Raw genomic sequence first — 14,850 nt, forward strand, 5'->3', positions numbered from 1 at the left:
TCTGTTTTTTAAATTTATTTGTTCACAAAGTACAACAAAAATTCAAACACAAACGCATTAGATTTACATTCAAGAACCAATTTGTTGTGAGCTATCTAACTCATATAACTCGTAAGTTCAAATAGGACTTCTGTCTTCAGCATTTCATCTTGTTATTCTGGACTATCCCAAATATAATCCAACAGTATGGAATTAAAATAGTGTACAGTAATTACACCCAGATAGTGCACAGTATAGCCAGGTAGGAGTGTTGATGGCTCTGACACATAAATTGAATGAAAGTAGCAAACCAATTATAAGTGCTGTTCAAGCACAGTGCACAAATATCACATTATGCAAACAGGGCGGGATTACCGAACGGGCACGTGACAAAATGTGTAGAATTGCATTATAAAACTGCACATGTTGAAATGCAGAAAGTTAGCTGTATTCTCCTCCCAAAATATATATTTTTTGGGGCCCCGAGGCCCAAAATGCATTAGTCCGGCCCTGGATGCAATGCACTACCAGCAACCAATAAACAGTCAGCTCTTGTTGCCATCTTTACTCATAATTGGGTTTATGTATGATAAAATACATAAAATAGTTGAAGGAATTAGCAAATGAATGAGCAGGTTCTGAAACCACTGTGTGCCGAAACATTGGTTCATCAATACAATACATATCTGGGAGTATTGTGAGAAATAGCTTTCAATTTCATCAAGCCGCTTAAATCCAATCTGTCTGTTGAGCCAGTGAGGTACAAAAGGCCCTTTATGCTATTCATGATCAAATATCGAGTCCTGCCACAATATATACTGTAGGCTATTGACTAGTCTTAGATCACGGTTCAGAGTATTTGCTGTTGAGGCTACTGTGAAACCACACAGTGATTCAAACAAAGCGGCCTGTTGTGATTGGCTGATTACACCTGAGCAATACAAGTTGACTACAACTCATAGAGGACCTGGAAGCGCAGCGTTCAGTTATGTGATTGGCTGTGAGTGATGCCATGACTACCCATGCCGTAACCGGTCATAATCCCACTTACATGTTTATGCTACGTTTGAGGGGGCGCAGGTTGCCAGTGATATAGCGCGGAGGTGGCATGCTGTGGCAACAACTGGCAAAACACTGCAGGCATTGTATACACTACAGACAGAGTGAAGCAGTAAATCAAGGATCTGTTTTTAGAAGGTCTCAAAAACTTAAACTCTGCCCCATAGGATGACTATGTACCATAAAGGCTATGCTTTGTTTCAACCCATCTGAACTGGCATGACACACATACCTTATTCCAGAGCCATGTATTTAGATTTTTTTTTAAATGATATTGTTCTAATTCTAGACATTGTTACATAGCATTATAGACATATTTCCCATGTAATGTAAATGGCCGCTAACATGGCTGCCATGTATTGTTGTCTCATGTAAATGCATCATAAAGCAGAAACCACAATGTCCCAACTCTCTAAATACATGGCTCTACCTTATTCTAGTGAACATTAATGTGTCTGTTCAGACATGAAATCGTGGAAAACAGGCCTTCTAGTATGCTTTTCTATAGATATCAATCTGTCTCCTGCTGCACCAGCTAACAGACAATACATTTGGAAAGATATTATGAATAGCAGCACTAGAACCAGGGTGGCAACATTTCAGGAACTTTCAATAAATTCCATGTTTTTCCCAGAATCCCAGTTGGAGGATTCCCAGAATCAGTAGGGGAATAAGGAGGGGAATCAGTAGGGCAATCAGTAGGGGAATAAGGAGGGGAATCAGTAGAGGAATTCTAAAACCAGGATCTCAGGAAAATCAGGGAATTTATCAAAAGTTGCAACCCTAACTAGAACAGAGGGATACTACTTCCATGAACTGTAGTGTTAGCCTTCACAATAATGAGACATTAACTAATAATACATTTATTGTTTCAGCACTTAATTCAGAAGTGTATGAGAGATTGACGTAATTTAGAGGTGGGACTTGGAAGTCAAATGTAGGTTGAAATACTTTCTATTTACCGTTCTGTGTAACTCAACATAACTTCAAGTTCCTGTAATAATAATAAACGAATAACTGCGTGAATATCTGGTAAATGTTTACTTTAAAAACCTGGCTTCTTAGCAGTTGCATCTCTGAGTTGCGTCTGGATGTTGATACAAGACTTGGCCAACATAATCAGTACCAAAACAACAAGTGTGTGTGCACGCTGAAGACAGGAGAGCAAACATTTCTGTCTGTAGTTTTGGAGTGTTGGTGTCTGAGGGGTGTGTATGTGTACGTGTGTGAGATGGGGTCAGATTCGAGTCAGCTGATGCCAGAAACTGGATGGCATGAAGCTCTCCATCTTGTCTGCGAAGAAACCCAGGGGTGTGAAGAGGGTGCTGAAGAACTGAGGAACAAAACAAAGTCATTTCAATACACCACTTTCAATAGACTACAACCCATCCAGAGATGGGGATATATACGGCTCTATATGCAAAAAATATGATTCTGAGATAATTGGCTGATTCCGAACCCCCATTGGTTTGAATGGTGTCAGCAATTTTTATGTTGTATTCTTTTGAATTTAACAACATGAATTCTGGGTATTTAGAGCACTATATAGTTGGGCTCCCGAATGGCGCAGCAGTCTAAGGCACTGCATCTCAGTGCAAGAGGCATCACTACAGTCCCTGGTTTGAATCCAGGCTGCATCACATCCAGCCGTGATTGGGAGTCCAATAGGGTGGCGCACAATTGGCCCAGCGTCGTCCGGATTTGGCCGGGGTAGGCCGTCATTTTGAGGGTTAGGCCGTCATTGTGAGGGTTAGGCCGTCATTGTGAGGGTTAGGCCGTCATTGTGAGGGTTAGGCCGTCATTGTGAGGGTTAGGCCGTCATTGTGAGGGGTAGGCCGTCATTGTGAGGGGTAGGCCGTCATTGTAAATAAGAATTTGTTCATGACTGACTTGCCTAGTTAAATAAAGGTTACATAGAGGGAGGATAAATTAAAGTGGGAATACCAGCAGAAGCATGGCGACTTGTATTGAGGGCAGGGGGCACGTTAGAATGTACCCTTCATCTAAGGCTGAATACCAGCAGAAGCATGGTGACTTGTATTGAGGACAGGGGGCACGTTAGAATGTACCCTTCATCTAAGGCTGAATACCAGAGCTTGCATCACTACTACTACTAGGGAACCCAGGTGTAATTCTATAAAATGCTCTCCCAAAACAAGTAAGCAAGTAGAGATAGGAGACCCATAACCCTTACTGAGGCCTCTCCCTCTCCAGCATAACCAATAGAAATCATCCACGATCACACATCTGAAATATGTTCAACCCCAATAGTTCAATCCACCATAAACAACACTTTGTGTTTATGAAGCAATACATTTGCGAGGTGAACAGATGGTTTTGACAGGATGTGGGAAGCAGCATTGTTCTAGTATGTGGAACTATGGCCAAGCATGCCAAGTAATGGGTCTCTCTTCCCCAGTTCCAACCCTCACTTAATAGATACACAAACTAGGGCTGGGTGGTATCCTGATGTGCATACCATTCTTGTACCAGACTGGGGTATACGTATAGGTGCCTGAGCAGTGGAGCAGCTGGACCCACACTTTCAAACTAGGGTTGCAAATGTATGTTTTTACACCCTCACTTTTTTACCAGAAAATGATCATGATGTATTTATTGGGTAATGTCATTTCCAATGATTAGTAATATTTTTAAGTAGTTGTCCAGCGTTGTCCAGCGTTGTCCAGGTTTGGCCGGGGTAGGCAGTCATTGTAAATAAGAATTTATTCTTGACTGACTTGCCTAGTTAAATAATGGTTAAATCATTAAAACAAATTATAATAATACAATTTGAACCCACTCCCCGTTGCCTCAAGATGAACGGTATTGACCAATAGAAAGTCCTCACTCCTGCGTGCTCTGTGATGTTCCGTAAAGTTACAAAGCACTAGTTGCACCACTGGTGTTCAATATGACCTGCTAAATATTTATTTACATCTATTTTGTTGCGCTGTCGTTTCATTTGTATTGTTGTTTCATGTCAGAGTGTTTGGTCCAATGGTGTTGTTACATATCATTTTCATTGTATAATTTCCTGGGTGAGCCCCATATGCCAGCGCACTGTGGCCGCTTCAGAGTTACAATGTAGCCAAGCTTAGTCTGTATGCACCTACGCCCAAATGAAAAAGCACAGGATATTTGTATCACGATAAAACAGCTCTGCTTGGTTTGGTAACTAATTTCGACCACATAAGCAATTTCAACCCTCTTCTCATCAAATATGTACGGTGCTGTTCAATTTAAACATGTTCATGGAGACGAAGCTTCAAACGATGGCACCAAGCAAAGTCCATGTCGGGGTTGAAGCGGAACACTAGTGTGCTTGCTGAGACTACACTTTTGTTATTCCTCATACGTTTCATGGTTATTCTGTTTATATTCTCCTCACAGTGGTTGTTGTTCAAAAAGACCACTATTAAACAGAATTACAATTTAAAAAATCATTGCTAGTAGTTGCAGGCTACAGATTTGTTCAAACGTAAAACCGTTTAATTTTCACTCATCTTAAAAAAGGCAAGATTCTCAAGGTAGGCTACAGTAGAAAGATTTTTGTTCTCATAATTCAGATTCATTGTTTAATAGTCACATGTACAGGATTGCAGGTGTGATTGCAGGGTACAGTAAACATCTTAGTCCTTCATGTTGGAGCTCGGACACTAAGTAAAAATAAAACAATGAAAATGGTAATACATAAAAACAACAGAAATAGCACTATATACATTATAACTGTAGCAATGATGAATGAAATCAGTAATGAATTAAACATGCATGGTTCTAAAAACCAAAACGCAATTACGTTACTTTGTTTCTATTCATCAAATTAGGCCTATAACAAAATATGCAGGCTGTAAATGAGTAGCTTGTGAAAAAATATTTGAGTATTTAATGGCCTTTATGAAAGAAAAAACACAAACCCCTGCTATATCTCAAACTGCTCAAATATGACCCATCTTTTTTTTTTTTTTACCTTTAATTAACTAGGCAAGTCAGTTAAGAACAAATTCTTATTTTCAATGACGGCCTAGGAACAGTGGGTTAACTGCCTGTTCAGGGGCAGAACGACAGATTTGTACCTTGTCAGCTCGGGGATTAGAACTTGCAACCTTCCGGTTACTAATCCAACACTCTAACCAGTAGGCTACCCTGCAGCTCCATATTACAGGAGCTACATTTTATTATTTCTATTGCAGATTCGGTGACTCAATTTATATATTTATAATAAACTTCCCAGTCCAAATTGGTTGTTGATCATTGTTAGACAACCATTTGCAGGTCTTGCCATAGATTTTCAAGCAGATTTAAGTCAAAACTGTAACTCGGCCACTCAGGAACATTCACTGTCTTCTTGGTAAGCAACTCCAGCGTAGATTTGGCTTTGTGTTTTAGGTTATTGTCCTACTGAAAGGTGAATTCATCTCCCAGAGTCTGGTGGAAAGCATACTGACCCAGGTTTTCCTCTAAAATGTTGTGCTTAGCTCCATTCCGTTTCTTTTTTTATCATGAAAAACTCCCCAGTTCTTAACGATTACAAGCATACCCATAACGTGATGCAGCCACCTCTATGCTTGAAAATATGGAGTGGGACTCAGTAATGTTTTGTATTGGATTTGCCCCAAACATAACAATTTAATTCAAGACAAAAAGTCAATTGCTTTGCCAATTTCTTTTGCTGTATTACTTTAGTGCCTTGTTGCAAACAGGATGCATGTTCTGGAATATTTGCATTCCTTCTTTTCACTCAATTATGTCAGTATTGTGGAGTAGCTACAATGTTGATCCATCCTCAGTTCTCATATAACAGCCATTAAACTCTGTAACTGTTTTAAAGTCACCATCATCGCGAAATCCCTGAGCAGTTTCCTTCCTCTCCAGCAACTGAGTTAGGAAGGAAGCCTGTATCCTTGTTGTGACTGAGTGTATTGATACACCATCCAAAGTGTAATTGATAACTTAATGCTCAAAGGGCTATTCAAGGTCTGCTCTTTTTTTAATCTACCAATTGGTGCCCTTCTTTGTGAGTCATTGGAAAACCTCCCTTGTCTTTGTGGTTGAATCTGTGTTTGAAATTCACTGATCGACTGAAGTAGTCATTCAAAAAGCATGTTAAACACTATTATTGCACACAGTGAGTCCATGCAACTTGTGACTTGTTAAGCCCATACTCCTGATTTTTTTTGTAGTTGCCATAAGAATAAGAAGGGTTGAATACTTATTGACTAAAATACATTTCAGCATTTAATTTATACATTTGTCAAACAAAAAACAAACAAACTAAAAATAATTCCACTTTGCATTAAGGTGTATTGTCAGAAAATATCTCAATATAATTCATTTTAAACTCAGGCTGTAAAACAACTAAATGTGAAAAAAGTCAAGGGGTGAGAATTGTTAAAAATTGAGCAAATGTATAAAGCTTCAAAATAAGAAATACCTTATTTACATAAAAGTATTCAGACCCTTTGATAAGAGATTTGATATTGAGCTCAGGTGGTTTCCATTGATCATCCTTGAGATGTTTCTACAACTTGATTGAAGTCCAGCTGTGGTAAATTCAATTGATTGGACATGATTTGGAAAGGCACGCACCTGTCTATATAAAAAACCAAACAAGCCATGAGGTCGAAGGAATTGTACGTAGACCTCCAAGACAGGATTGTGTTGAAGCACAGATGTGGGGAAGGGTACCAAAACATTTCTGCAGCTTTGAAGGTCCCCAAGAACACAGTGTCCTCCATCACTATTAAACTGAAGAATTTTGGAACCACCAAGACTCTTCCTAGAGCGGCCAAACTGAGCAATCGGGGGAGAAGGGCCTTGGTCAGGGAGGAGACCAACCCGATGGTCACTCTGACAGAGCTCCAGAGTTCCTCTGTGGAGATGGGAGAACTGTCAAGAAGGACAACCATCTCTGTAGCACTCCACCAATCAGGCCTTTATGGAACAGTGGCCAGACGGAAGCCACTCCTCATTAAAAGGCACATGACAGCCCACTTGGAGTTTTCCAAAAGTCACCTAAAGGACTCTCAGACCATGAGAAACAAGATTCTCTGGTCTGATGAAACCAATATTGAACTATTTGACCGGAATGCCAAGCGTTATGTCTGGAGGAAACCTGGCACCATCCCTATGGTGAAGCATGGTAGTGGCAGCATCATGCTGTGGGGATGTTTTTCAGCGGCAGGGGGACTAGTCAATATAGAGGGAAAGATGAATAGAACAAAGTACAGAGAGATCCTTAATGAAACCCTGCTCCAGAGCTCTCAGGACCTGGGGCAAACGGTTCACCTTCCAACAGGACAATGACACGAAGCACACAGCCAAGACAACGTACGAGTGGCTCCGCCAGAGCCAGGACATCTCTGGAGAGACCTGAAAATAGCTGTGCAGCAACGCTCCTCATCCAACCTGACAGATCTTGAGATAATCTGCAGAGAAAAATGGGAGAAACTCCCCAAATACAGCGATACATACTTATTTTCCACCATAATTTGCAAATAAATTCATTAAAAATCCTACATTGTGATTTTCTGGATTTTTTCTTCTCATTTTGTCTGTCATAGTTGAAATGTACCTATGATGAAAATTACAGGCCTCTCATCTTAAGTGGGAGAACTTGCACAATTGGTGGCTGACTAAATACTTTTTTGCCCCACTGTACATATACATTTAAAAAAATATATATATTTTCTATTTATTTCCAGAACATTAACCATGTGTGTTCTCTTGTTTTGTACTGTTCTGTAGTTTCGACCCAATGATTCGTGACAAACTGCAAAACCTGTTCGGATTTAAGTATAACTTTTGTATGACTGACGCCTTTAGTGAGAGGTCTAATGCTTTAATATTTAATCATTTCTGCCCTCTGAATTCATATTCATGATATAAATAGAGCCATGATTGATTTATCAAGACCAGACCCCATGCAATGTCATTCAGTGATATTTATTCCCATAGTAATTCATTATGGATCCATTCATATATTTAAAGTCCCTAAACTCGGCAAGAGTCTATTATCCTGCTGATAGTTGAAATAAACATCTGCATTTGGATCATTATTTTATTAACGAAAGCATTAAGATGTTGATGAAGAAATAGTGTACAGTATATGCTTTACCCAACATTTTGCAGTTGCATGATGTTTGGAGTTAGAAATGTAAAACTTTAGAGTACTTACTACATTGCAAGTGATTTTATTTCCACACCTAGCCCGAGCTATCCTTTTGTAAAGGTTGAAGAGTCTACTGTCCTGCTAAGAGCCCATCATGGAAACCTTGTTTGCACCCATAAGTTTTAGGCCTGCAGTAGTTTATAATAATCCATGCCTTCTGGGAATGTTTAAAAGTCCAGAAGATATGGGTGGAGTAAGAATTTTGGCTGTCAGAAGTACTAAAATCAACTAATGTCAGCCTTTAAATGCTTTATTATCCAAATGTTTAAAGTGCGTGTGGGCGACGGAGAGCATGCATTTGACTGTTTTTAATATTAGGGCTTTCAGGAGGAGCGGAAAATTGCATGTCAATTCATAAACCATATGCCATGTAAATCGATACATTGAAAATACCTATATGGCACTGCTGTCAATTTTTTGGTCCTTAAATGAAACTGGTATATATTTTTTATTTATCACAATTTTCTTTAACCAATTTTAGTCTTTAATACAGGGCCGACAGACAAGTTCCTTACTTTTTTTTTGCAACCAACTTTCTATGGCTTGTTTAAAAAATAACAATAATTTGGAGATGATTTTGTTTCAAGTGAGCAACTGTAATCTGAATAAAGGTAAAAAGGACATTATTGAACATGGGGTGAGACATTCTTACAAATTTGTCAATTAAGCCAGTTTGTTATTTATTTCTGTTTTTAGAGGGAGAGAAACCAAAAGCCAACCGTTGCTATTTTTCGAAAATCGTCAGTCCACATGTCAAGTGAAATAACCCCATTGTATTTACCCAAGTTCTCTCTTAACTCCAGGACCACCGACAGTTTTGTTGTTGTTGACTGATGCTGGACTCTAGTGCCAGAGGAGACTCTCAGACCGAAAACACCTCCATTAATTGCCACAGTTTAGACTACCGATAGATCAGCGTTCTAACTCCCCCTTGTGACAGTGTGGTGCAATGACAGAATGCCACCATTTACCACTAACGGTCGCGGCATAAGCTCGTAACTTTTAAAGGAAGAAAAACTCTAGGGCAGCAGTCTCTAAGGTGCAGAGCAGAGTACCGAGTGGTAGCCAGCTAGTAACAGTGACTAAGTTCAGGGCAAGGTACTGGGCAGAGGCCGGGTAGTGGTGACTATTTAACAGTCTGATGGCCTGAGATCGACTGAAAAACAGCTTCTCTCTGTCCCAGCTTTGATGCACCTGTACAGTCTCCTCCTTCTAGATGGTAGTGGGGTGAACAGGACGTGGCCAAAGTGGCAGAGGTCCTTGATGATCTTTTTGGCCTTCCTGTGACACAAGGAGCTGTATATGACCTGGAAGGAAGGCAATGCGCCCCAGGTGATGCGTTGGGCTGACCGCACCACTCCCTCCAGGAGAACCCTGTGGTTGTGGATGGTGAAATGAACGTACCAGGCGGTGATACAGCCCAACAGGATCCTCTCAAAGGTGCATCTGTAGAAGTGTGTGAGGGTCTTAGGGGCCAAGGTTGAAGAGGCGCTGTTAAGCCTTCACCACTGTCTGTGTGGATGGACCATTTTAGGTTGTCAGTGGTGGGCACGCAGAGGAACTTAAAGATTTTCACCCTTTCCACTGCGGCCCCATTATTGTGGATGGGGGTGTGCTCTCTCTGCTGTCTCCTGAAGTCCAAGATCAGGTATTTCGTTTTGTTGACGTTGAGGTTATTTTCCTGGCACCACTCCACCAGGGCCCTCACCTCCTCCCTGTAGGCTGTCTCGTCATTGTTGGTAATCAGGCCTACCACTGCTGTGTCATCAGCAAACTTGATGATTGAGTTGGAGATGTGCGTGGACACGCAGTCATGAGCTTGTAGGGCACTATGGTGTTGAAGGCTGAGCATTCTTTTTTTTTTGTGTATTTTACCCCCCTTTTTCTCCCCAATTTCATGATATCCAATTACGATCTTGTCTCATCACTACATCTCCCCAACAGGCTCGGCAGAAGCGAAGGTCGAGTCATGCATCCTCCGAAACATGAGCCAACCTAACCGTGCTTCTTAACACTCGCCCGCTTAACCTGGAAGCCAGCCGCAACAATGTGTCGGAGAAAACACCGTTCAACTGAGGACCGAAGTCAGCCAGCAAGCACCCGGCCCGCCACAAGGAGTCGCTAGAGCGCGATGAGCCAAGTAAAGCCCAACCCGGCCAAACCCTCCCCTAACCCGGACGCAACTCAATGGGACTCCTGGTCACGGCAGGTTGTGACACAGCCTGGGATCGAACTTTAACTAGCCTCTCAAAGCACTTCATGATGACAGGAGTAAGTGCTATAGGGCGATGGTAACTGAACTAAATGACTGTCGCTTATCTTGGGTACAGGAACAATGTTAGACATCTTGAAGCAAGTGGGGACAACAGACTGGGATCGTGAAAGATTGAATAGGTCCGTAAACACTCCAGCCAGCTGGTCTGCACATGCTCTGAGGACGTGACTTGGGAAGGCAGCCTTACGAGGGTTAACATGCATAAATGTCATACTAATGGTCGGCCACGGAGAACAAGAACACAGTCCTTGTGAGTGGCGGTGGCCCACGTTGGCGGCGGCCCACGTTGGCGGCTCTGAGTTTTCCTTGAAGCGGGCGAAGGTGGGGTTTAGCTTGTCCCTTTATAATCTGTGATTGTCTGAAGTCCCCGCCTCGGATTGCCTTATGGAGGGCATAGCTGGTCTGTTTGTACACTTCCATGTTCCCAGTCACCTTGCAGTGGTTAAATGGGGTGGTTCACGTTTCCAGTTTAGCGCAAATATTGCCATCTATCCTAGTTTTTGGGTTCTAATCGTGACAGTGGAAACAACATCCTCTATGCACTTCTTGATGAACTCAGTCACCGAGTCAATGTGTACATCAATACAATTCTCTTTCCCAGTTCGCGTGATCAAAACAATCTTGAAGCATACATTACGATTGCTCACACCAACGTTGAACAGTCCTTACCACTAGTACTTCCTGTTTAAGTCTGGCTATAGGAGGTGTCATGACATTGGCCTCTTTGGGTATAGCAAGCCCATCCCCCTCTCCCTGCCTCCTTCAACTAGGCTGCTGTGGTCAGAGGTCGTAAATTCCTGAGAAGACCCCATGGACACACAGTTATAGAGAGTAGTTTTTCATGGAGTACAAAGGAAATCCTTCCACCTCACAGAACTTGAGGTATGAACAAATTTCATGTTCCGGAGAAAGTATAAAAGATCGGTGAAGAATCCAGCTACGAACTGGTCCGTTTGTCACAACTTGGGAAGCTCATGGGAGACGGTGTGGCCACATTACCATAACGCTGTTTATATAATAGCCCCAGATATAAGGTTTACATCTAATTGCTGTGTAAGATGAATGAGTGCGTATGATACTGTTTACACAATTTTACAATGTGAATTTGGACTGTTTAATGAAGGAAAAGGGGAATTGGATTTGAACTAAATCAGAGGACCGCCCCTGAGCCCAGTTAGGGTCAGACATCCTGGGACAGCCCTTTTCTGCCATTCCGAATAAAACCCAACTTTGAGAAATTATCACCAGACCATGTTTCTCTCAATCACGGGAGTACAAAGGTTGCAGACCATTGCTGAATCTTTTAATCATACCACGTGGTTAAACTCTTAGACTATCGATACCGACAGAATAAGAACAAGTCTTTGATATTAATTACTCGTCTGCAGCTAGGAATTCGGTATCATTGAACGCGAAGAACGACAACCTCCAAAACATCCATCCTATAACGAATGTCACTTTGAACTATCCCCTCTAACCAAGAGAGAGAGAGAGAGAGGAAGAGAGACGGACAATTCTACAAAAGACAAACTTTTCACCAGCGATCAAGACGAGCGTAAATATATATATATTGATTGCAATTGTTCCCGAATGAGTGAGTGTTCATGTGTAAAGGATTAGCATTTCAATTGTTATAATTATGAACTCTGTAGTGACTTCTTAGTCGACCCCCACTCCCCCTTTTGTCTAACAAGCCGCCATGCCGGTTTAGCCCACTAGGGCACATTCTCCTATCATTTCATGTAACCACATTTACCATGTTTGTTTGTTTGTTTATGCATTTCTGTGAATTACTTAGTAATAAATAAATGATTTAAGGCAATTGATGTATGGATGACTCATAGTGAAGACTGGGTTCGTGCCGATAACCAACAATTTATGACATTTGGAATGAGACTAACGTGAGGTAAAGTAAATAATTAAATAACTCGAAGACTCATTGATCAGATAAAATATCTGCAAAGTAATTTTAGGAAATTATAACTTTGTAATCTGAATATTTTTCCTTGGTGCCCCGACTTCCTAGTAAATTAGTTACGTGATTAATCAGTTGATCGCGTAATAACTAATTACAGATAATCTTTGATAAAAAACTATCAGTCTTCAGTTAATGATAGTAAAGACACGACAGAGGGGAGGAGCAAAATGGAGGTGTGATCTGATTTGCCGAAGGAAGGGGGGGGGGGCAATTCCTTATAGCCATACAGGAAGGGGGAGTAGCAATGGTCAAGAGTGCTCGATGAGCGAGTAGCACAGGAGATGTGTTGATAAAACTTAGTTAACCTTTTCCTCTTATTTCCTTTATTAAAGTCCCCAGCTACTATAAATGTGGCCTCAGGATATGCAGTTTCCACAAAGTCCAGTCTAGTTCCTTGGGGGGGGGGGGGGGGGGGGGGGGGTATGCACGACCGTGACGATAACAGAGATAACAGAATAAAATTATCCCGGGAGGTAATGTGCTCGGCATTTGATGGTGAAATATTCCAGATCGGGAGAACAAAAGGATTTGTGTTCCTGTACGTTACCACAATCACACCATGAGTTATTTCCTCATTGCAATTTTTTATCCTGGCCACATTCTTAACAGTTTGGCCTATCAATCGATCACTGTGGATGGGATTGTCAGGGGAGGAGCAGGATAGAGTTGGTAGGATTTCACACCTATCAATGAATTATTGGGGGGGGGGGGGATTTTCAGGGGAGTAGTTTAGTAAGCTAGTCATTAAAACCATTTTTCATTATTATTTATTGTGGCACCCCCCCCCAAAAGAAAGCGTTATGTTCTCTTAAGCAACAGTGTAGAATTGTAGGTTTCATTATCATTATTAAAATGTTATGGGGGAAGTCCCATTGGTATACGGTATTACCGGCAGCGCATATTTCCAAACATTTTTACAGATTTTTTTTACTCACAAAGCAAATTTATGCAGTAAAGATCTTCATCCAGGAGGGGATTGATTGTCTCTACTGTGACCAAGAATCTGGATTTTGCAAGAGAGTCACTTAGCTAGCAAGTTAGCAAAGCAAATGCATAGCTGGAGCCCTGAGCTGGAGATAACTATCTTAGATTTGCCAAATAATTTAAGGTAGGGTGCACCCCCCCCCCCCCCAGCTTTAAGGTGCCCCAAACGGTATTGAAAATCATACCGTTGGTATTTCAAAATGTATATGGTATACTGCCCAAGCCTAACATATACACACTCCATAATGAAGTTGAGGAAATTGTGCAAAACACACAGTCTCAACCTACAGCGACAACACCACACAATATGATAACATAGGCTAGTCTTTATGCCTAGTACAACAATTGGAATGTATAATGTCTATACTTCATGTTAACATGGTTTTTCACATTCAGGTAGACAACATTATAGACTGCAAAGTACTGACTGCAAATTTTCATCTTAGTGTGGTCTTCACACATTCCTTGCTGAAGTGTATTTTGGCAAACTATTTGCTTGCGTTTATAAAAACAAGCCTTTTGGTAAACATTTCAATAGTCACAGGTCTACAGACACGTCAACCCAGACTCAAACAGAACAGGGTGTCATGACCAAATGCATAGCTGGAGCCCTGAGTTGGAGAAAATTTATTTTGCACACCTAAGATAGTTAAGCAAGGGCATAGCACACACCCCTCAAGCTTTAGGGTGCCCCAAACAATTGATCATGGTTTTAAGATAGTGTAATGGTTTTAACATATCAACTTAATTGATCAAGGCTTTAACATATCAACCCAATGGGTCATGGTTTTAAGATATCAGCACAATTGATTATGGTTTTAAGATATCAGCACAATTGATAATTGTTTTTCACATTCAGGTAAGCGACATTATACAAGACTGCAAAGTTGTGACTACGTTATCATCTGGAGTGTGGTCTTCATACATTCCATGTTGAAGTGTATTTTGGCCAACTATTTGCTTGTGTTTATAAAAACATGTCTCTTGGTAAACATTTCAATAATCAGAAATCTACAGACACGTCCACCCAGACCCAAACAGAACAGTGTGCAGTGACGAGCAGTCAGATGTTTCAACGTGTTTAAAGACACTCCATCAGATAAGATTTACAAGGAAACAACTTTCTCTTTCGTCATAACACTCAATCACCTACAGTGCCCTGCAAAAGTATTCACCCCCCTTGACGTTTTTCCTATTTTGTTTCATTACAACCTGTAATTTAAATTGATTTTTATTTCATGTAATGGACATACACAAAATAGCTGAATTTGGTGAAGTGAAATGTAAAAAAATGACTTCAAAATGGTTTCAAAAAACATTCTATGAAATAATAAACAGAAAAGTGGTGCATATGTATTCACCCCCTTTGATATGAAGCCCCTAAATAAGATATGGTGCAACCAATTG

At 40.9% G+C, this 14,850-nt stretch overlaps 1 protein-coding gene across 1 annotated transcript in view; it reads right to left on the bottom strand.

Moving 5' to 3' along the window:
• Window positions 1-14,850, bottom strand: part of LOC110494693 (suppressor of tumorigenicity 7 protein-like) — a 32,352-nt gene continuing 17,502 nt past the window's right edge. The window contains exon 15 of the mRNA XM_036950748.1: window positions 1-2,371. Coding sequence (XP_036806643.1) covers window positions 2,276-2,371 — 96 coding nt within the window. The 3' untranslated portion in view covers window positions 1-2,275. The remainder of the gene's footprint in view (window positions 2,372-14,850) is intronic.

The sequence above is a fragment of the Oncorhynchus mykiss genome, chromosome 17, assembly GCF_013265735.2.
Source record: "Oncorhynchus mykiss isolate Arlee chromosome 17, USDA_OmykA_1.1, whole genome shotgun sequence".
Lineage (NCBI taxonomy): Eukaryota > Metazoa > Chordata > Actinopteri > Salmoniformes > Salmonidae > Oncorhynchus > Oncorhynchus mykiss.